The sequence below is a fragment of the Larus michahellis genome, chromosome 4 (genome assembly GCF_964199755.1).
Source record: "Larus michahellis chromosome 4, bLarMic1.1, whole genome shotgun sequence".
Lineage (NCBI taxonomy): Eukaryota > Metazoa > Chordata > Aves > Charadriiformes > Laridae > Larus > Larus michahellis.
This window is the reverse complement of record NC_133899.1, coordinates 30,215,467-30,236,757: the sequence shown is the minus strand read 5'-3', so window position 1 is coordinate 30,236,757 and position 21,291 is coordinate 30,215,467. Positions and strand designations below refer to the sequence as shown.

General features: G+C 37.2%; 1 protein-coding gene across 7 annotated transcripts in view; it reads left to right on the top strand.

The window, feature by feature from the left end:
- Positions 1-20,729, top strand: part of PPP2R5E (protein phosphatase 2 regulatory subunit B'epsilon) — a 78,525-nt gene extending 57,796 nt beyond the window's left edge. For 3 of the 7 annotated variants that reach the window (XM_074583724.1, XM_074583725.1, XM_074583728.1), the window contains 11 exons: positions 3,156-3,257; positions 5,014-5,106; positions 10,481-10,611; positions 10,696-10,755; positions 11,366-11,474; positions 12,365-12,418; positions 12,517-12,567; positions 13,398-13,517; positions 14,649-14,776; positions 17,234-17,320; positions 20,050-20,729. In XM_074583724.1, the coding sequence (XP_074439825.1) occupies positions 3,156-3,257; positions 5,014-5,106; positions 10,481-10,611; positions 10,696-10,755; positions 11,366-11,474; positions 12,365-12,418; positions 12,517-12,567; positions 13,398-13,517; positions 14,649-14,776; positions 17,234-17,320; positions 20,050-20,149 (1,035 nt within the window). In that variant the 3' untranslated portion in view covers positions 20,150-20,729. Of the gene's footprint in view, positions 1-3,155; positions 3,258-5,013; positions 5,107-10,480; positions 10,612-10,695; positions 10,756-11,365; positions 11,475-12,364; positions 12,419-12,516; positions 12,568-13,397; positions 13,518-14,648; positions 14,777-17,233; positions 17,336-20,049 lie in introns of all 7 variants that reach the window. The other 4 variants (XM_074583721.1, XM_074583723.1, XM_074583727.1 and 1 more) reach the window with 2 other exon arrangements.
- The last annotated feature ends 562 nt before the right edge of the window (positions 20,730-21,291 follow it).

The window sequence follows — 21,291 nt, the reverse complement described above, 5'->3', positions numbered from 1 at the left end:
CTTTGAGGATGTAATCGGGGAGATCTGTGATGATATGACTTTCTAGAATATTAGAGTTCTGGAGTGCTTTACAAAAATATCATCTGGGCTTGGCGGCGTTCCTTATCAGTGGAAGACTGAAGTCGGTATTGATCAATAGTCATTTGTGTTGGCTATGGGAGAGGAATCATCAGGGACTGTATATGCAGGCTGGCAGGGATGTCCTTTGGCTTGATTGTCCAACAGAGGTCAGAAGAGAAATGATTCAGCTATCTAGCTGAAGGAATTCTGGCATGCTGCTTGAGCCCAGGGATAAATACTAAATAGCTACCTTATGCCTATCTGAGAAAAATTATTCTTTCTAGATTTGATGTAGCGTATTCCCATCTTTGTGTGGTGGCTGTCACAGTCTCTAATGTACAGCTGGGCAGTTCATGCATGGAAGAACTTGTTGCCTTCGGTTCTCCCTTAGAGGCTTATAAACATTAGCCACCCAGAGGCTACTGATTTAGATAAGCATGCTATAAATTGACACTGCATGTAAATGAGCTATCATGCTGTGTTGTGGTGATTAATGTAACTGTAATGGTACATATTATCTTTTAAAGTTATGATAACCTGAGGAAATCACTTAAAGATAATCCGTTCTGTCTGTTCTTCTCGGGAGAACATCTGCATTTTGGCTCCATATAGCTTATCTTTATTCCTAATGCAAAAAAGAAAATTAAAGAGAGCAAGCTGTATGCTAGGACCGTATTGTAACTTGCATTGCATTTACTCCTGCGTGTTAATTTTCTTATGCAAAAATACTGCTTTTGAGTTGCCTTGAGACTGGCCTTCTTTTAATAGGCACTCTCTGGAAATCATACTGGTTTTGTTATAAGCTCAAGATTCAGGTGTCGGTGTTGGCACTTAACAAATTGTTGCTGAACCCTTCATATTTCTGTCATGCTGTTAAGGCTCTGGCACTAACTGCTTGAGGCTCGGTTTGACTTAATTTAAATCTTACAGGAATTTGTCTTAGTTTAGCTTTTCATTCTAAGTTAGGTACTTTTCCTTGCAGGTTTTGTCTGTGACATAATTCAACGTTTGTTCCAGTTTCTAAACACAACAGCTGATAAATACTTATGTTTTCTCTGATCTGTTAGTACAAGTTTCATTAATTCATGTATGGTTAAATTTGCAGAAAAATTTCTTTCTTGTTTCAAATAAAGTTTAAAGCAGGGGAAAAAAAATAGCTGCGGAATGCCTTTGGTTTTGCTAGTTTCCTATTTTGGTCCAAATCCTGAGAAAGCTGACATTTTCGAATGTGAAGCATTAACCAAAAATGCTTCAGTAAGTATTGCAGAATCCCAGGAGTTCAGATCCAAGGCATCAATAGGTGCGTTTCCCCCTTTTACTTAGGAATCCTTTGGGCTGTCTACCCTCTTTTGCCCTGTGCTCTAACGCAGAAAGATCTCTGTCCTGCTAATTCTGATCACTTTCCTCCTCTCCCTGCTTTTTCGTATCAGGGATAGTAGAAGGAGGAGCTCAGGAATCCTTGAGGAAAGACAAATTATAACGTCTGTATTCCTGGAGTAGTTATATGACTTCTCCTTATGAGACTAGAAAAGGCTTTTCACGGAGGAGCTCTGGAGCAAAGTGAATGAGTCAGGGGAAGAGAGGGTAAAAAAAAAAAAGTATCTCCTAATAAATGTTAGTAATCACTTGGCAGGCATGCATCCAGGGGAAGCAGAGTTCGGTATCTGTCAGCACAGGCTATAAGAAGTGTTGTGTCTGTTAAGGTTGAAAGCCATGCAGCTTGAAAACATGAGGTTTACATATACAGTGAAGGCTTCTGTAAAAGTCTGGTTTACTGTAACTGTAGTAAAATACACCCTCTTGTGGCAAGAAGGAAAAAGTCCAAGCAGAAACCCATGTGACCTCTTTTCTTTTTTTTTCTATGCTCACTGGTTTGCCTTACTTACTCTTCTTTTGTCTGTCCCTCGCGTTCAGTGAATACTCCTCACTGCTGTGCTCCACCTGTGCTTTCCTACAGTTTTCTGTTGTTTCATATTTCTGTTTATGCAGTACCCGAATCTGTTCTGTTTGTCTTGCAAATTCTAAAACTTCACTCTGTCTATTTCAGTTTGGTTTTATCAGTATTTGGTTTGTATTTAAACTCTTGGCTTTAAAGTACCCTTTCTTACTAAGTTGCCAACATGTTGAAAATACACTTTACAGACTAACTTTAAAAGGCTGGAAAAATAAATGAGGGTGTTGAAGAACATACTAGTTTTGTTTCTTAAATAGCTTAGTTTGTCTGAACTACTATGAAGGCATCATGTATAGATGTGATTAGGAGATAACATGCTGCTTTTCCCAGCTGTTTGATTACCCAGTTTAGAGATGGGTCAAATGAAGTAGCAGAGTGCAAAGAAGGCACATCACCTTCGAAGTGCAGAAAAGGCCCTACACCATGTTTGCAGTTTATCAGATTTGCTGCATAATAAGCTCTACACTCCATTCAGCACTATAATTAACCCCGGAAAGCACTTCGATTCAGTCTTTGCTGATAGCATGAACCTCACAAAGCCAAGCAGTCTCAGCAAAATACCTCTAAATAAGATTAAGCAAAGTGAACCAACCATGAAATAAAATGTAGGCTAAGTGTCAAGCAAATACTATTTGTTGCTTGCATTTAGTACCAAGTTCTGTACTTGGCATGAGGTGTCCAGGCATATCGTGTGAATAGCACTGGCAACTCTTAAAAAGTGCTGAGAGATGAGACCGTAAGCAGATAATATTAACGTTTTCCCTGTGTAAAGGGAAATAACCAAGTGTTGTATGAGAACACTTGTAAATGCATGTTGATGGTGTTCCCTGCAACTCATAACCAGTCGTGGCTCTCAGCCCATTGATGCCCAGCAGGACTGTGAATAACATGTTGGTGGGCTCATCTGGAATGTGGTGGACAGAAATGGTGGCAGACTGGGTGCCAGCGGAAAGAAGAAACAAAAAGACTTGGAGAAGGGAAAGCCAAGGCAGATTGCTGTTACTTAAGAACTTTGTCAGACAGCAGGCAAAAGAAATACTGCTTATGTGATGGAGGATAGACTAGGTATAGCCATACAGAGTCCAGAAATCTAGTGCCTATTTGAAAAACAGATCTCATCTTTCTTTGTTTCACTTTTCAGGTATCTTGCAATATCTTCAGAACTCTCCCACCTAGTGACAGCAATGAGTTTGATCCAGAAGAAGATGAGCCCACCTTGGAGGCATCATGGCCACATTTACAGGTTTTTTATCATTTCTCTCAGAAGAAATACTTATCACTGCTTAATGCATCTAATAACTTTTTCAGCTTTTTTTTAACCTTTGAATAAGAACTAGTCTCCGAGACACTAACATTTGTTAATATTGTTCATGGCTATAATATAGCACCCGCAAACGCAGGAGAGTACTTTGTGAAATTAGCAAAATATTAAAGCTTTCTTTCAAAAATGTACTGATGGTGTCCCTCATATTCCTGTCTTCCTTCATTGATTTAAAAATTATTTTGCTTTCCAAAGTGCTCTGATGCACAAGTGTTTTTCAACAACTTCAGCAAGAGCATTTCGGGTATGATACTGCTAGCAGTTTTTCTTTACCAAGCGTAGTTAATTTTCATACAAAAATACATAGGTGTTGGCAGCTGATCAGAAAAATGAATGAGAAGTTATGTCCCTGTCTAAGTCTGCTTCCTCTCCCCCGGTCGAGGTTTGCTTTCAGGTGTTCGTAGCAGGATGCATTTCATTTATATTTAAATTTCACAAAAAATAAGAATCTTAAAAGCTTCAAGGCAGCTCTGAACAGCTCTGCCTGCCTGGATACAGCAGAGGCATAACACGTCTGTTACCTTATGTTCCTTGACACTAGTGCTGTAGTTTTAGAAGTCATAATTTACATGGAAATGATGGAATTTCTTAGCCAGTAGATGATTTACCATTGTCAGGAAGAAATGCACCAAAGTATTTGTCCGGAGTTGATGAAATTGATTTCCTGATGATTTAATATCAGTTATGTAAGCTGTCACTTTTTACATGTCATATTTCTAAACCTCTCTCCCCGTTTTTGATTTCCTATTGCTTCCTTTTAGAAGTCAGAGAACACTGACATAGAGCAGCAGCAGCAGTAGTATTGCAGCATATTGGTGTTTGCATGGAAAAGTTTAAAATTATTTTAAAATGTAATTTATAGCTTCCTTTCTCCTTTCATTATCAGTACTCATAATCACTGAAGTCAGAAAGCAAAAAGTTTTCAACAGCTGCTCTTTAAAAGGTTCCGCAAAGAGAATTGCTAGCTGCTCTCTCATCTGATCAGTGACAGGTCAGAGTTGCTGTCTTAGGAGGCCACAGCAGTCCCTGTTTGACTTCACTTCCTTTTTGCCTGGTTTTTGTGCTCCTCTTTTTCTCCACTAAGTGAAAAGTCTGTTGCTGTCCCACTGAATAGTTTAGGCAGATGGAATTGCATGAAAGTAAGCGGGTTTTCTCCAGCCGCGAGGCTGATCTTTACAGTTAAGTTAGAAACTTCTGAATAAATTCCAGTTTGTATTATTCTTCTATGTTTCAAGTTGTAGTAGAATGCTACTCTAAGCAGTTTCTAATTTAATTTAAGTATTTCCAACTGTTCCACCAACTCTTTCAGAATTGTAATGTCTGTATTTGATGTGACTTCAGCAGTTCAGAGGGCAGTTTAAATGTGCTTTCCAATTATTCTAGGAAGCTTTACAAGACGATAACAAGCATTACAAGATGGCAATGCCTGTTGTTGGTGATGAAATGTCTGACTGGAGTTAAATAAGCAAAATTAGCTTAAAAAGCTCATGTAATGAATTCTTACTCTAAGGTAGCGATTTCATAAAAAAGAAAAATATTTTTCACTTTTTTAATCATTTTGTTCTGTGGAAAAATAGGTATTTTATTTTCTAGCAAAAGACTTTAGTGAAATACTTAAAAATATAGAGAGTAATCAAGTCATAAACTAAACCGTGGATATTTTTTTTTCCTTTTGCAGCTTGTATACGAGTTTTTCATACGATTTTTGGAAAGCCAAGAATTTCAGCCCAGCATTGCCAAAAAGTACATAGATCAGAAATTTGTATTGCAGGTAAGCTGATCTGTTTTCTTTAAGGCTTCATTTTGCTTTTGAAAAAAATTTCTTTAAAGAGATTTTATTTAGAATTCGAAAGTGTAACTTTAATTGCAACAGAAAAAGACTAAACAAGCATATACATTGAAAGTTTTCAATCTACGGAGGTAGGGGAAATATGCGTATGTGTTTTTTATGTCAGTCTCTGTTGCTATAGATATACAAAATAGTTGGTTTGGCTCCAATTTTGATACCTTAATCAAAATATTTGACTTACTGGTTATGAGAGGGAGCTGAAACAGTAACTGTTGAAAAAATGAAAGGTTTACTATCAAGTAGTCTAAAAATGATGCTATCTACAGAGACTACTTAAACGCCAGTTTTAATGTGTCTTAATATTGTTAAAATATTTCTGTTGGAAGGGGAGAATATTTCTCCCTTCTGTCTCTGCTGGAGAGCTGGCAACAGGGGCAGAAGTTCATTAACAAACCTATTCCCAGCCCAGTACTGAAAACAGTGATGCTGTAGTCGTCAGGGAGGAAGTAAATCAAAAGGCCGTGTAAAGTTCAAGCTCTATTAAAAGCATGGAAGAAGAATTAGCATCAATAGTAAACAACACTGGCAAAGAATGGGTAGCTTTATTTTTGTAGTTTGCTTGCCATCGTTACGGCTAAATGGAAGAAATGGCCTCTGTCAGTTGGTCAGCTGGTAGTCAGGTGTCTTACATGTTTTTTGTCTTTTTCCTCCTTGTGTACAAGCTAGACTTCTTGTGTACTTCGTTATTTCACTTGAGAAGACCAACTACTGTAGTTTCTACTGAGTAATTTTCATCCAGGCCTTGACAATGCTGGAACAGAGGTGGCTGAAGGGAAGTTGTTTTCCAGGATAAGCCAGGAAACTCCAGCTATGACTTTTGTCTTTAGCTTTCAGGAATAGGCCTGTCTTGTGTTTTCTGTTCCCATTGTGAATTTTCGTATAACTGCAAAGTCAGAAAGAACTTTGTGTTCAATGCAGTCTATAGCTTGCTTTTGACATCAGGGAAATTTAGAATGATTCCTACTTAGTTAGAAAAGGGAGTTTTCGTACGGGCTGAGGCGTGAATAAAAGCTAAACTAGAAGTGGCAGGAGATACTCAGCATTTCTGAAGACCTTTCTCTCCCCTTTGTCATGTAGTTTTTATTTTTCTCTGTAGTGCTCAGGCAATAAATGTAGTGCTTTTACTGTCCTATGTTATTCATATGAAGAATACGTGAAAAACATAGCTAAGAGAGCAATTTCTGTCCTTAAATTTGAAGATTGAAAGAAGGGACTTCAGTTTCCTTCTTAGTATCACAAGACCTTCAACCTACCAAAGCAATGGGATATACTTATGTTTTTATTTTATCCATCATCTTAAAAACAAGACCGTTTTTCATCTGGATCAAATCTATATGGTGGAGTTTCCCTTTTGTTCATCTAAATATTCATTTGAACAAGAGGGTGCACCAGTCTGTTCATCCAGTACCTGGTGGAGATGGAAGAATATGTGGGGCAGGTAATCACCCTTGACAGGTTTTTCCAGATTGATTTTATTTTCTTTAGATATAGCAGGAATGCATTAGAAGGAATGCTCGTGTTCTACTTCAAAATCTAGAGAAAATAGTTCCTAGATGCTCCTGTTATATGCTGCTGAACTCGGTCATCACTGATGGTATCCCACTAATGCCCTTTCAAGGCCTTCAAACCTGTTACAATTTGGCACAGGAGAATGGGTCTAAAACAAGGATATATATATATATATATTTATTTTTAATTAATTCTGTTAGTCTTTAATAAGTCTGCTAAATGAAAGAATGGTCATCTACTGAAAGAGGGAAATACGAGATTTTGAAACCTACTTATCTGAAAAAGCATGATACAACAATTAAGAGTTCAAAAGAATTCTAAGAATTCATAAGTTCTTGCTGCATGGTTAGGTGATGCGCTTTTATATATTGCTATGCGCAGTCCATCCAGTCAAGACTCACATTCAAGGCCAAGTGCCGGGTCCTGCACTTGGGTCACAACAACCCCATGCAGCGCTACAGGATTGGGGCAGAGTGGCTTGAAAGCAGCTCGACAGAAAAGGACTTGGGAGTGTTGGTTGACAGCCGGCTGAATATGAGCCAGCAGTGTGCCCAGGTGGCCAAGAAGGCCAACAGCATCCTAGCCTGTATCAGGAATAGTGTGGTGAGCCAGACTAGGGAAGTGATCATCCCCCTGTACTCGGCACTGGTGAGGCCCCACCTCGAGTACTGCGTTCAGTTTTGGGCCCCTCGCTACAAGAGGGACATTGAGGTGTTGGAGCATGTCCAGAGAAGGGCTACAAAGCTGGTGAGGGGCCTGGAGGACAAACCTTATGAAGAACGACTGAGGGAGCTGGGGTTGTTTAGCCTGGAAAAGAGGAGGCTGAGGGGAGACCTTATCACCCTCTACAACTACCTGAAAGGAGGTTGTAGAGAGATGGGGGCTGACCTCTTCTCCCTGGTGACAAGTGATAGGACGAGGGGAAACGGGTTCAAGTTACGTCAGGGGAGGTTTAGATTAGATATTAGGAGACATTTTTTCACTGAAAGGGTTATTAAACATTGGAATAGGCTGCCCAGGGAGGTGGTGGATTCACCATCTCTGGAGGTGTTTAAAAAAAGGGTAGATGGGGCACTGAGGGACATGGTTTAGAAGTGGCTCTTGTCAGGGTAGGCTAAAGGTTGGACTCGATGATCTTAAAGGTCCCTTCCAACCTCAACAATTCTATGATTCTATGATTCTATGATTTTTCTGTAAAATGGTCTGTTGAGCCTTATATATACATGCAAGTAGGTATGTTTCTGTGTGTAGAAGTGTTTGTGTTTGGCCTGTAGGAATGGGGCAGTCCTTCCCCTTCTTGTAGTTACAGTGTGTCTAGAGTAATGCCTAAGCATCTGTGACTGGAGATCACTTACACAGGAAAGCAATTTGAGGCTTAAGAACATTAAGCAAGTTTGGTGTTTCATGACGCTGACAACATAAGTGTGACAGGCTTTGAAATCAGCTTTCTCTCTAAATTAATTTGTTTCTTTAAAATTTGAGGACCTTCCGTGAAGTGTTTCTTGGCAGTAAGAATGCCTCTATGAAGAAATGATTCAGTTTTTTTAATGAGCATTTTTCAAGCTTTTTCTTGTTTGCTTGCTTTTTGCTTTTGTTTTTCGAATATAGATGTGTTTCTGACTTTCATCTGTATGTTTTGATAAAATGCTGTACTTAACAAGTGTAGCTGTTCATTTCTAAAGCCTGCTTATATACAGTCTGAAATGGTTGGCAGTGGTTGCTAAGAGACATACTATTCAAATACATCCACAAGTGTCTGTGTTATGTAGGTTGCTATTCTGGAAAATTTATTTCCTTTTCCGATGTATGTTTAGTGTCAGAATAGTCACGTACATTATGGAAGTCTTGCAGCTTATCCATAAAAATAAGACTTTATTGTTGAAACCCCATAACAAATTGGACATATCAAAAGAATTGCCTTCTTTTTGTTTTCCTTTTCTTTTGTGAAAAAAGAGAGACTGAGTCTTGGTCCAGCAATGTTTCCACAGAGGATCTGTGTAAGAGAACTGGAAATATAAATATTTTGCTCCTAAAAGCAATCCAATAAGAAAATTAAAAACATAAGTGTTTCCAGCTGTTTGCTGTCTTTGGGTGAAATTTGCTATTTGGGGAAGGATGAGGTGACTATTTATTTATTTAACTGTAGAACTAATTGAACAAAGCAATGTCTTTATAACCTCTGGAGGGCAGCTGACAAACCTCATTGTTTCCTCATGAAATTCCCACCACGGATTCCTACTGCAAGGAAAAGATAGTGGGATGTCATTACAAGCTACAGATGCATCCAAAACAATGAAGAAGAACATGTGCCAGTCCTAAACCTGGATATTAGAAAGCAAAGTCCCAGACAGCTTACCAACTTTTAATCATCTTTTTCTGTCTTTTTTTCTTTTTCACCTCCTCCAAGTCGTGTAGCAGTTTGACAGAGATCATGTAGTATACGTACACTGACATATCTACTTATAATAGGTATTTATAACATATCTATTTGTGAATCCAAGATAATTTGGGTTTCTATGATTCCTGTAATAATTTTCTGACTGCACCTTATACACTTGTAAGACCTCTTTGGCAAACTGTCTTCGTTTTTCTCGCAAGACAGGAACTGTTTGACAGTTACTTTCTTTTCGTGCAAGAGATACTGATTGCTTATGTTTACTACCTTAAACTTTCCTATTTTCTGTGCATTTGTGAGGGGTTTGGGGTCTTTTGGTTTTGTTTTTGGTTTGTTTTGTGGTTTTTTTGGTTGGTTGGGTTTTTTTTGTTTTCAAATTAAGTTTACCTTCCAACTTATTCCAAATGTCTGCCAGAATAGCTAATGTTGTGGTGTCAAAGAAGATGAAGAAGGGGTAGGGGAAAGCTCTTACTTTTGTGGTAGAGGATTCAAGGGGAATAGAACAAAGATCTGCAGTTGATATTCCTGCTGCACATTTCATGCCTTAAATCTTAGAGGCAACTTCAAGTGTCAGTGTTTTGGGATTTATTTGGAAAAGACGAGACATCAGATGGCTCTCTTTTGTGGTACTCATAGAGAGTACCACATTTTTCTGTTTTAAAATCTTTTTCAAGAGTTACTTAGTAAAGGTGGGTTTTCTGTTGTTGTGGGGGTTTTTTTGGTGTTTGGGTTTGTTTGTTTGTTTTAAATTGGATAGTGAAGTTACCATTTTGTTCTCCCTGGAGGATTAATTCCCAGTCATACTTTGATTTGTGTCGGTTGTTGGAGATCCTGTAACAGCAGATCCAGTCCTGGTGTACAGCTCACTGTTGAGTCTTTCCATGGCATGAAGGCCATGCAAATCACTAGGAAGGCTTAAGAGCTCATAATATACATTACAAGCAATTAGAAAATGTGACCTTGACCCAATGTTGTGGGAACAAAATATTAGAGCAAATGAAGATCTTTTAATTCTGCAGAGTGAAGGAATGGTGGATGGTAAGACGCAAACTGTCTTATTTTGGAGATATGACAGCATCTAAGAATTTATTTTACTGATTTTTGGGGAGAAGGAAGGCAGCGTTTCGGAGCCAGTTAATCAAAAGTTTATTACTTGTTTGAAGACTTCCAAAATTTTGTTATGTCAGAACTGGACATTAATAAGCTGAGTTTCATGATGTTGTACCAGGGTCACCACAGATTTTTTTAATACTGTATTTCTACACATTGAGTAACACGGATATCACAGTGTTACATGCATGTGCTCTCATGAATTTAACTTTTCTGTAGAAGCCTGTGTGTCATACTTGTCAAATATCTACTGTTTCAGTTCTCTTTTTCCTTTAAACACAGCTGTTGGAGCTGTTTGACAGCGAAGATCCTCGAGAACGAGACTACCTAAAAACAGTCTTGCACAGAATTTATGGCAAGTTTCTGGGTCTTAGAGCATTTATCCGAAAACAGATTAATAATATTTTTCTACGGTAAGTTGTGGGAGAAGGTACTTTTCACTTAGGAACATTTTGGGGAACTGATATATTACTTATATTTAACTTTTCTTTTTTTAGATTTGTTTATGAAACTGAACACTTCAATGGCGTAGCTGAACTGTTGGAAATTTTAGGAAGGTAAATTTATTATCTGTCTCAAACTTCCCTTCTGGACACGTCAGAATAGTGTCAGATTCACAGAAAGTATTACTCTAAGCACTGATTCTGAAAACAGATGTGTGAACATGCTCATCCTTAAGCCCACGTGCAAATCTCTGTCACATCTTTGCCAAGAGTATGTAACTGCATGCAAGTTACAGCCAAAAGTGTTGGATTGGTTTTGTGGATGTGTATGTTAAATTTTGTGCACTTCATCCTTACATGCTACAGACTTGTTTTTTGAGCGCACTAACGGTATGAATATTTTGAGTAAATCTAATTCTGGTAAGTTAATTACTCAAGAACACCTTGCATACATGAATTTACAGACCACATAGGCAAGGTCTTATCTGTTTGGCAACAGGTTTGTGCAGCTGCTTATGTGACTATTCCTAAGTTGGAGCTGAATTGCTACCTAGAAATGTACTGCAGTAAAGCAGGACAAAAGTCAGCACCTGTTCACAAATGGCATGAGCTTGCTATTTGTAAACAGGTGTTGACTTATTTTAATCCAGAAAGTGCTTGTTCAGACCTCAAGAATGTGTTTTGTGATGATAACACTAACAAATATTTCTCTTCTAATTTCTAGTATTATCAATGGTTTTGCTTTACCTCTTAAGGCAGAGCATAAACAGTTTCTGGTGAAGGTGCTGATTCCTTTACATACTGTCAGGAGTTTATCACTCTTCCATGCACAGGTAGAAATTATAAAAATATTTTCTGCTAACTTAGAATGATATATATTTTATTTTTTTTAATGTTGCTTTTGAAATTTAATTGCGTAGCACATAAAAGGCGGGGGGAAGTTTTGAAACGTGGAAGAAATGCAATAGTTTTTTTAGAAATTCATTTAATGTCCTTTGTATGATAAATGTCTTGCTTCTGTTCTGATTTGATAATTAGAAGTGTAGCATACTTCTGTAATATTTTGGGGATTTTGTTTAGTAGTTAAACTCTCTCTTTAGGTTTTCCTCTCTGCTATTTTCTCATTCTCACGAGTTTGCCCTTCCCATTCCCTCTCCCAAGAGGATGTTTGGGTTTCTTTAGTCTTGTGCTGTCAAGGTTCTTCTTCACTCTGGCAACTTTCTGAATACTAATACCCACATTTCTGCGTAATGTTTAAAATTATTCCTCGTGGATTTCTTAATACTGCATTTATGCTCTCATGTATCCTTTTATACATTCAACCGGTTATTCCAGGTTTTAGCTGTGTTAGCTCATCTTGCAAGAGTTTTCATGGTTTTGCCGATGTATAAAACGTCTAAAAAAGATGCAGTTTCAGAGAGTAACAAAAGCTTCAAAACACTGGTTGTATGACCGTATTTAGAATTCCAGGTTGCTCTGATTTTTATTATATATGCTACTTTGTCCCCCTGCTTTTTTTTTTTGTTATGTGTTCTGTTGTTTCTCATGAACTGAAGTTTGAGTGGATTTGCACAGTGCAAACTATGCATCTCAGTTTAAAATTGGATGCAGTTTCATAAAGCTGTATAGCATCTTGCGTTGAGTCTCTCTGCTTTGAAAAATTGTTTCTTTGTGGTTTCTTCATAGAAATATTCTAACTTCTTAAATCTTTACCTCTTCACAGCTGGCGTATTGCATAGTACAGTTTCTGGAGAAAGACCCCTCACTCACAGAACCAGTAAATAGTTCTTTCATACATTACTTTTTGCATCATAAATGGCTAACCCTGTTGAGAGAAAAGTAAAACGTCTAACTTCTTTTTTCCTTCTAATTTAGGTCATTAGAGGTTTAATGAAATTCTGGCCAAAAACCTGCAGTCAGAAAGAGGTAAGTGATACGCTAGTATTAACAAAACCTAAGAGTTACTTTGTTCTACAATATAATAGCCAGGGTATCTTTAGATATTTCCAGGTAGATAGGATATGCTGCGGTGGATCTTAGTGTTAATTCTTATAGGTGAGTTTCTATACTTGTGGACGGTTTTGATGATGAAGAGAACAGTTTGATAACCATGGTTTCTATTCACAAAATAAGCACTGGTTCTTCTGCAGAGAATTTCTTTTTGTTTTAGAAAGGAGAAAATAAACATAGTTGAGGATAGATTGGAAAACTGTTAGATTTGAAATTGTTTATATACGAGGATAGTATTTTTCCAAGGAGGATGAAAGGTGGCGTTTAGCTACTAAACATGTAAAAGACGCAATTAGACCTTTGCATTTTTATTTCAAATCCTTCATGCAAATCTGAGTTTCCCTATTGAGGTTTTGTGACACAGTAAAACTGTTATTTTGAATATTGTTTCAAAAAATGTGATAAAATTAAGAGACTCTCCTTAGTTAACAAAGTTTAAGCCTTGGCCAAATCCTTGTCTGTATGGGGCTAGGTTTTCAGCAGGGATATACTGGTGCAATTCTGAATTTTGTTGTAAAAGACAACTTTAAATACAGCATTTGCACACACTTGTCCTCCTCTTTTTAAGAGACTGAATCCAGAAGGTGTTAAAGGTAGAACTAATAAGACTTTTTGAGAGAGGCTCTTGCTGAACTAGCGAGGCTTCCATTTCACCCTGAAGTGGTAGAATTTCAGGATTACCAGCATTTTACTGATCCAGATGATTCAGAGGTTTTATATTCAATGCTTCTTTCCTTTCTCTTTAGGTCATGTTCCTAGGAGAGCTGGAGGAAATCTTGGATGTAATCGAACCGTCACAATTTGTCAAAATCCAGGAACCCTTGTTTAAACAAATTGCCAAGTGTGTCTCCAGCCCTCATTTCCAGGTCAGTGGTAGAGGTTGTTATTTGTATAGGAATGTACAGGCTCAATATCAAACATAATGCCCCCCCAAATGTAAATATTATTTTATGTTATGTGATTTTAAACACTTGTCTTCTGGATTTCTATGGGAGAGGGTATGTTGCAGTGGAAGTTTTGTTCTGAGCTCCAGGAATAATTGTTAGGTGTATCTGGGTTTACAGCACAGAACTTGCCATTCTGAGCCACCATAAGGCCTTAAACTGTATCCAGGAAGACTTTGACCCCTTCTGATTGTAGGCGACAGGTACTCACTGTATTGCCTTCAGACTGATAGACCACGTAGGATGTATTTGCTCCCTTTTTTAGAGCAGTATTGTGCAGCATTCTTGTTTTCCTACTTCCTTCCTTCTGCAAGGAGATGCCTGATTAGTGGTGATAGAACCCATAGCCTCTTTTCTTCACATTGTATAACGGGAAGAAGGGGAATAAATAGGATTGTGGAAGCTGAATCATAAGTGAAGAGGAGATAGGATTTGTGGCCTATAGTATCTCCTTATTAAGCTAGGTGACCTATTCTGGCACAAAGGTATATGCGACTGTTTTGGGCTCTTCCTTGGACTGCATTTATTTTTAGCATAATTTAGATCAGTGTTTTCCCTCCTACCTCCCTCTCTCCTCCCCAAGGTGATTATTATCATTGATACCTTGCCCACACTTAAGATCTCTTCGCCCTTATTCAGCCCAGCTACTGGGCCTTTCCCTGTCTCCTTCCTCTGGTATCCCAGCACTGCTCTCTTCCTTCCAACTGCAGTCACAGGATTGAGGGAAAGGGGCGATGGGAAGTCTGTCTGCTCTCCCTTCCCCTCCACAGCTGCAGCATTAATGCAGTGTCTGCACCTGGTCTTCAGTGAGTAACAACATATCCCTCAGGGGAAAAAGAGATTGGATGCTGCGGGGATCTGAATTATAGGATAAAAACTTAATTCCATTAATGCATGTTATGCTACTGATTAAAGTAGAGTTTTAATTCCAAAGCTAATGATTCCTGTTGATTCATCTTTGTGAAATTTCTCTGTGATTTGTTTTTCCTTCAGAAAATTACAAAATTATAGGTATCTGAATTGCTGTTAATATTTTATCCCTTTGACTCAAAGGTGGCTGAAAGAGCGCTGTATTATTGGAATAACGAATACATCATGAGTTTGATAGAGGAGAATTCAAACGTTATACTTCCCATCATGTTTTCCAGCCTTTATAGGATTTCTAAAGAACACTGGAATCCGTAAGTTTTTGCCATGACGCTTTATGTTACCATTTGACATACCACAGATAAATTTAGGGAATGTCTGCCAAAGAACATCTGGACAGGAGAGATCCAAATTCAAAGCTGGTGTGAGCGGGTGCAACTGTGTTAATGCCAATATAAATTAGTCTATACTTGAGCTTGTCTCAAAATGTTTTTAATTATCTGGTATGTGTAGAAAATCAATGCCTTATAGGATAAAAATAGACCATCTCACAAGTTAGAAAAAAAAGAAATTAGATGTTACATTGTTACTGAATAAAGTGTTGCTCATCAGGCATTTCTCCTACACAGTTTTTATAAACTGGTTAACATCTTAAGCCTGATCGCAGATTGTCTAGAAGAATATAACTTGGCATTAGTAAAGCTTTTTGGCTGTATCATGGATGATACTGGTACCTCTGGTACTAGCATTTTTCTAAACATCTGTGAAATGTATAGACATCAGTATGTTCTTAGGTTGGGTTGTTTTTTTCTAAATTTATTTAAATATGGCTCTTCTCTGGTATTCACATTAGTAGTGTAGTTACTTCATATTGATATCCTGTTAATTTGGGATTTTTATTTTTAAACTGAAAGACCTAGTAGAAAGTGTTTTAATGGAAAATACTACTACAGTTATACCATGTATTCTACACTTTAGTTGAAAAGTTTTTCTAAATCAGGCTGGTTACCAATTTGTAAACCCAGTATTTTCAATGACTTGTGCTAGGTTCAGGTCCCAGTTGCTTTAAGACCTTAAGTCCTAAGACTTAAGTCCTGCTTAAGACCTTAGTATTTGTAAAATATTTCATCTTTTAAAACATTAGTCTTTTTGTTCTGTATTTAGTCAAACCTCAAGTTTGTGTGGTTTTATTATGAATCTAATGCTACTGGAAAGCTTCTGTAACTAACCCTCATCACAAAAAGTCACTTCCCATGACATTGTAAAGCAATACCAGCCTCCAACCTGCCTGTGCTCCTGCCCAACCTTTTGTACCGTGCACTGAGATGCTTCTGGTAATGAGGGTATTCCAGCATCCCAGTTCTCAGAGTTATCATACCTACACGAATGTTGCACCTTTGACACACCAGCCAGGTTAAGATACATACAAAACAAAGAAGGTATTTAAAGAATTTTTATGTTTATAAGAACATTTTTAAATGCAGGCAACAAAAAAGAAAGTTTATTGAAAGAAGTGAATGATAGACGGGGAAGGAAGCAAAGTGTGGGAAATGGCACCTAGTTTGTCTGCTATATAGGTTTTGCTCCAAAGGTTTCTGGCACCTATAATGTTGATTTACTGGCTCCTGGCTGAAGAGCTGTTTCTTGAGCAGCCCCATGTCTGTGTACGACAACCATAATAGTGGATCAGGAACTAGGATCTCTTGATTGATAATCTATTCCAAATTCTTTGAAAGTTTTTTTTAGATTTGTTTCTTTTTTTCAGTTGCTTTGTTCCTCTGTCGTCAACTCTGCCAGAAAGGCATTTTGACCTCTAGATAATCAGACTATTGGCAGACCCATCTTACTTTGGAAATTCGAGTATATTTTAGGTTAGTTATCTAGTCAGATAGTATAAAAGAGTAAACTGATTCTACCTTTTTTGAACCTTTATGGGACAGAATGCCTTTGAAGCCTTTTTGAAATTACTATTATTATACATCATTTTTTCCTGTAGGAACAGATCATGCCTCTCATGTTCTATGCAATTAAGCAACTCGAATTCAAATAAGCAGTGGTGTATTGGCTCTTGGGTAAGGTCAGGAACAGCAATAAGTAAAGTAGGCAGAGGTATATATAGAGAGAGCTATAAATACTATTTATATATTTGTATATGTATATAATATATATAATTTTTATTTTTTTAATATATATACACACGCGCGCGCAGTTTTACACTGACAGTGCAGCACTCATCTGAAGAATTTCTGGGTTTTTTAAAGAATTTTTTGCCATACCAAAGTGAAAATGAATATGAAATGAATGAGTACAAGTAAATCACTCTTGAAATATGACCTTGTATTTTGCATAGATGCACTGAATATTCAGCTTCATAGGAAAATCATAAGGAAATATGAATCACTCCAGTTTTGTGTTTTAAATTCTACTCCTTCTGCCAGCATTGATGATTTGAATCCCTGGAGTTGCATCTGGAATTGCTTCACTGCATGAGGGAAGAGTCTGTGGTTATATGTAATAGCTTTCTGTTGTTACCTTTTACCCTAGAGTTTTGGGTTGCTCCATTTATGTAGTCCGTAGAGACATGAAGGCTGATTCTCACCTTTAAATATGTTAATCAAAAGTAGTTTCGCTGAAATCAAAGAATTTACATTATCATACTTGCAAGAGCAGAATTGGTCGCAGAAATGTCAGTAAGAGAAGACACTTTTATTTCACGTTTGATTTCACCTGAAACTAATAAGACTCCTTTCTTCTTTTTTGATGTTTCACAGGGCTATTGTGGCTTTAGTCTACAATGTGTTGAAGGCATTTATGGAAATGAACAGCACCATGTTTGACGAGCTGACAGCCACTTACAAGTCAGATCGTCAGCGGTAACTTTTTAAAGCTTTTTTTGTCAGCTGTGCATAAGGCCCGCTGTTTAGTTTTTCCCCTACACTCAGATGCAGTTGCATAATCTCACACATAATAGATACAATGCCTTAGTTTTCCCTCTGCATGCTCTTTAGCCTTCTCTTTGCAAGTTGTAAGATAATATCGTGTACAGGTTGTTTTTTACCTGTTATGAAGCACAGTATCCATTGCATTGCTTGGGAATCTGCATTCCTCATGGAATTCCTTTTGATGCCACATTCCAAAAGACTTAAATGTATCAAGAACTTCAATAATAAAAGAAAAACAAGGATTTCAAGCTAATACATCGATTAAAGACTTCAAAAAGCGTCTCACTGAGTTTTGGGAAGAGGCACGAGGGAAAACCCTAAGATTTGATTTTCCAAACTACTGTTCTTAGGCGAGATGTGGTCTTAAAGCAAAGAGGCATCTCTCAATCCTTTCGTTTCTTATTCAGAGGTCTTGCTGTACCTGAGTCTTTTAGCATGCAGGATCCATTAGATACACCATTCATACACTCATTAGTTCCACCCTAGTAAAACGCTTTTTGTCTTTTCTCCTATTTTCCTTAATCTTCATTTTCCAATTGTAGTGCAGCATCTTTTCTCAAAAGTTTCAGCTTGCCCAAAGCATCAGGGTAAAAAAATGAGGAAACTTCAGGAACTCTGAACAGTTTGCAGCTTCATTTAAGTCATATCTTTTCCACAACTCAGGGTTCCCCCAGGCAAAGCAAAGGGTACTGTATGTCATCAGACCTTGGTAGGTTAGTATAGTCTCTAAAGGCTCTCAGAGGCCATATTTTTTAAATTGTGTGAGTGGAGTCTTTTTGTTCTGCTTTGTTGTTGTAAAATGCAAAGTTTTGTACAGAAAAAATCTACACTTAACAGGTTAGTTCATTAACACAGTACTTTACTTGCAGAGACTTGGACATATATTTGAGCTAAGATGCCAGATGCATTCCAGATAGGTGTTGATAAATAAGGCTCAATCTGCTAGTGCAGTTGGGACAACATTATGCGGTTTTCTAGGAGAAAAAGGCAGAGAAATTTAGGACTGGTCATCTAATCCAGCTGTTTTCTGAGGGACCTCAGTGACTTAAGCCAGTTTGCGGTTGCGCTTTGCCCCTTAAGATGAGGAACTCTGCCCTTAACAGGAGCAGACACTGGAGTAGGACGTCCCATGTCTGGATAATGGGTGACGTTTATTGACTGAACTGCACAAAGAATTTTTCTTGCACCTACTGACGTTGTGTCTTCTGTCAAGGCTGGTGCTAACCATTTCACCATTTTATTTACTACTTATTTTAAAACATGTAAATACCTGAGTGTATAAACTGGGATATTTACCTTAATGTTGACAAAAAATATTTAGCACGTTAATAAAACTGCATTTCAGAAGCGTAGCTTTGATACCACTTAAAGCTTGAGGAGAAATGTGTCCAATATTAATGACTATGATAGGTCAAGTAGGTAAGTTGGATGAGGTGATCATCCTCTACTAGTCTTTTAGGTAAGCAGGTTTATATTTTGTAATGATTAGAAGATAAATATCAGTAAGTAGCCTGAAAACATCAGGCTATTTCACTTGTTCTTATATCTAATTTTAAATACTTTCTAGTGGCAGCGGGCTCTTTTTTCTTTACGTTTTTTTCAGGGATTTATCTGAAAGTTGTTCGGATTTTTTAATATGTTTAAGTACTCTTCGGAAATTAAAATTTCAAATAAATGAGCCAGATGTTGGCGTTTTGACTGAATCAAGATGGGTAGGAATGTTTCTAATTCGCTGAAATATTTTTCAAGAATTCTCTAACGGGACCGTCAGAGAATCTGTATCTCTGTAATTCTTAGATTTCCATTTCATCTGAGCCTACAAGGTGATGTAATAGAAATTGAAAGCATTTTGTACCTTGCAGCATCAAGGAGATTTATTCAAAGTAAACTATGGCAGAGACAGGAAATCTAGAAGGCAAATAATGCAGGTAAAGGAAATGTTAGGTTAGATGTATAATGTTATCAAATCAGACATTAAAGTCTCTTATTAAGGGAAATGCTACATAGGTCGTCTTGTAGGAATTTGGTAAGGAAAAAAAAAGTAAATCACTGAAAAAGGGAGACATCTTGTTACTTGAAGTTTCCCTTGCCTGGTGCCAAAGCTATGTGAAAGCCACCAATATAAGTAAGAACAGTCATTCTAAAAGGATAAGGGAGTGCTTGTTTTACTAAGTGACTGTTATTTATAAGATTAAAAAATACTTTGCTTAAATAAATAAACTTGATAATAATTAAATGCAAGTTAGTCATCAAATGTTAATTTTTATAATCATGATATGTTTGTTCCATAATAAAAGTCCGTGGCCTTTTTCTCTTTTGTATTACAAATTAGTGTCTGTGAACACTGTGACTTGGTTCAGCTTGCGTTTTATGTTCTTTTCCCACTGCTTTGTTTAGTGATATTTATGGAGGTAATGAAAGGCATTAAAAAAACAAAAAAAAACCAAAACCAAACAAACAAAAAACAAAACAAAAAAAACCCCCAAAAAAAAACCCCAAGAAAGGAAAGTGAAATGTATGTTAGTAAAATTGCAGTTGTGTTCAAGAAAATTAGCCTTGCTAATTAATGTCAACTGTGTATTTTTTAACATAAATATTCTACAGTCTTGTCTCCTGCTAACTCTTTGTTTTATTTCATCTGTCAGTGAGAAGAAGAAAGAGAAAGAACGTGAAGAACTGTGGAAAAAACTGGAGGATTTGGAATTAAAGAGAGGTCTTAGACGTGATGGAATAATTCCAACTTAACAAAAAAACAAAACAGCATTATTAACCTGTGGAGTCACACATTTATGTAGTAGAAGATGGAGCAACAGTTTTCTGTATTGTGCAACTTTACAGTAGATTTCACATTTGTTTCATTATTACAACAGCACTGTATATACCTGTCTCTAAGTAAAGGAAAAAAATAAGGACTTTAATCCAAAGTTTGGACAGCAGATGGACTTCTCAGAACTTTGCAAACATAAGCATTGTTTTAACCCTTCTTTAAAAACCAGTCTTCAAAGATCTGTTGATGAAAATTGCGATGTCAAATTCCATTGTCAGGACCTGTTCCTTATTTATCGTTAGCAGAGAGTATAATACAACTTTCAAATGTGAACAATCTTAAAATTTAGCTTGTCTTTCTGCTAAACTGTTAAGTGTATTTATAGTAAAAGAGAAAAAAGACTGTCATTTCCTTATGAGTTTGTGTAACATCCTCCTTCTCTGGATAACTTTACTGTAATTTGACTTCTTTTCCTTTTGCACATCTTCATAAGTTGAATGTCCATTCAGATCAGGATCGTGAGAAACATAGGTCCTGAATAAAAGTTTTGTTTACTGGTGTGAGCATTTTTTTTAGTACCAGGCTGTCTCTGGTGCTTCCTTTAATTTGAACATTAGGAGTTAAAAAACAAGTAGGTGATAAACATAGTAGGAAAGGGAGCTTTGGATTCATGCACCTATTTATTGCAAATCCAAATTAACGTCCACAATCCTTTAAAAATGAGCAGTGGTAACATCCTGGACTTCAGTACCTAACCAGTATTAGTAATATGGCATTGGACACATATACTGGAGTTGTTTTAGAAATACTAATTGCTACATTATTACAGTATGTTTTTATTGGACCATTTTGAAAGAATAAAGACAAACGCTAAACAGTGCAAGCATGAAATTGATCCCCAGTGGTCAAGGATCTAATTGGAAATTGAGTTGAGATAGCAGTTTGGACTGTTTGGAGTTGTTGCCTTACTTTTTAATATGTATTTATAAAGTGTTCCAGCAAAAGAGGATGTAGCCTCCAAGAAACATACTATAGTGGTTTTGTGATTCTAGTACTATTACTCATCACAGTACCAGCCCTGTGGTCTTAGCTGGAAAGGATTCTGGATAATTTACTTCTG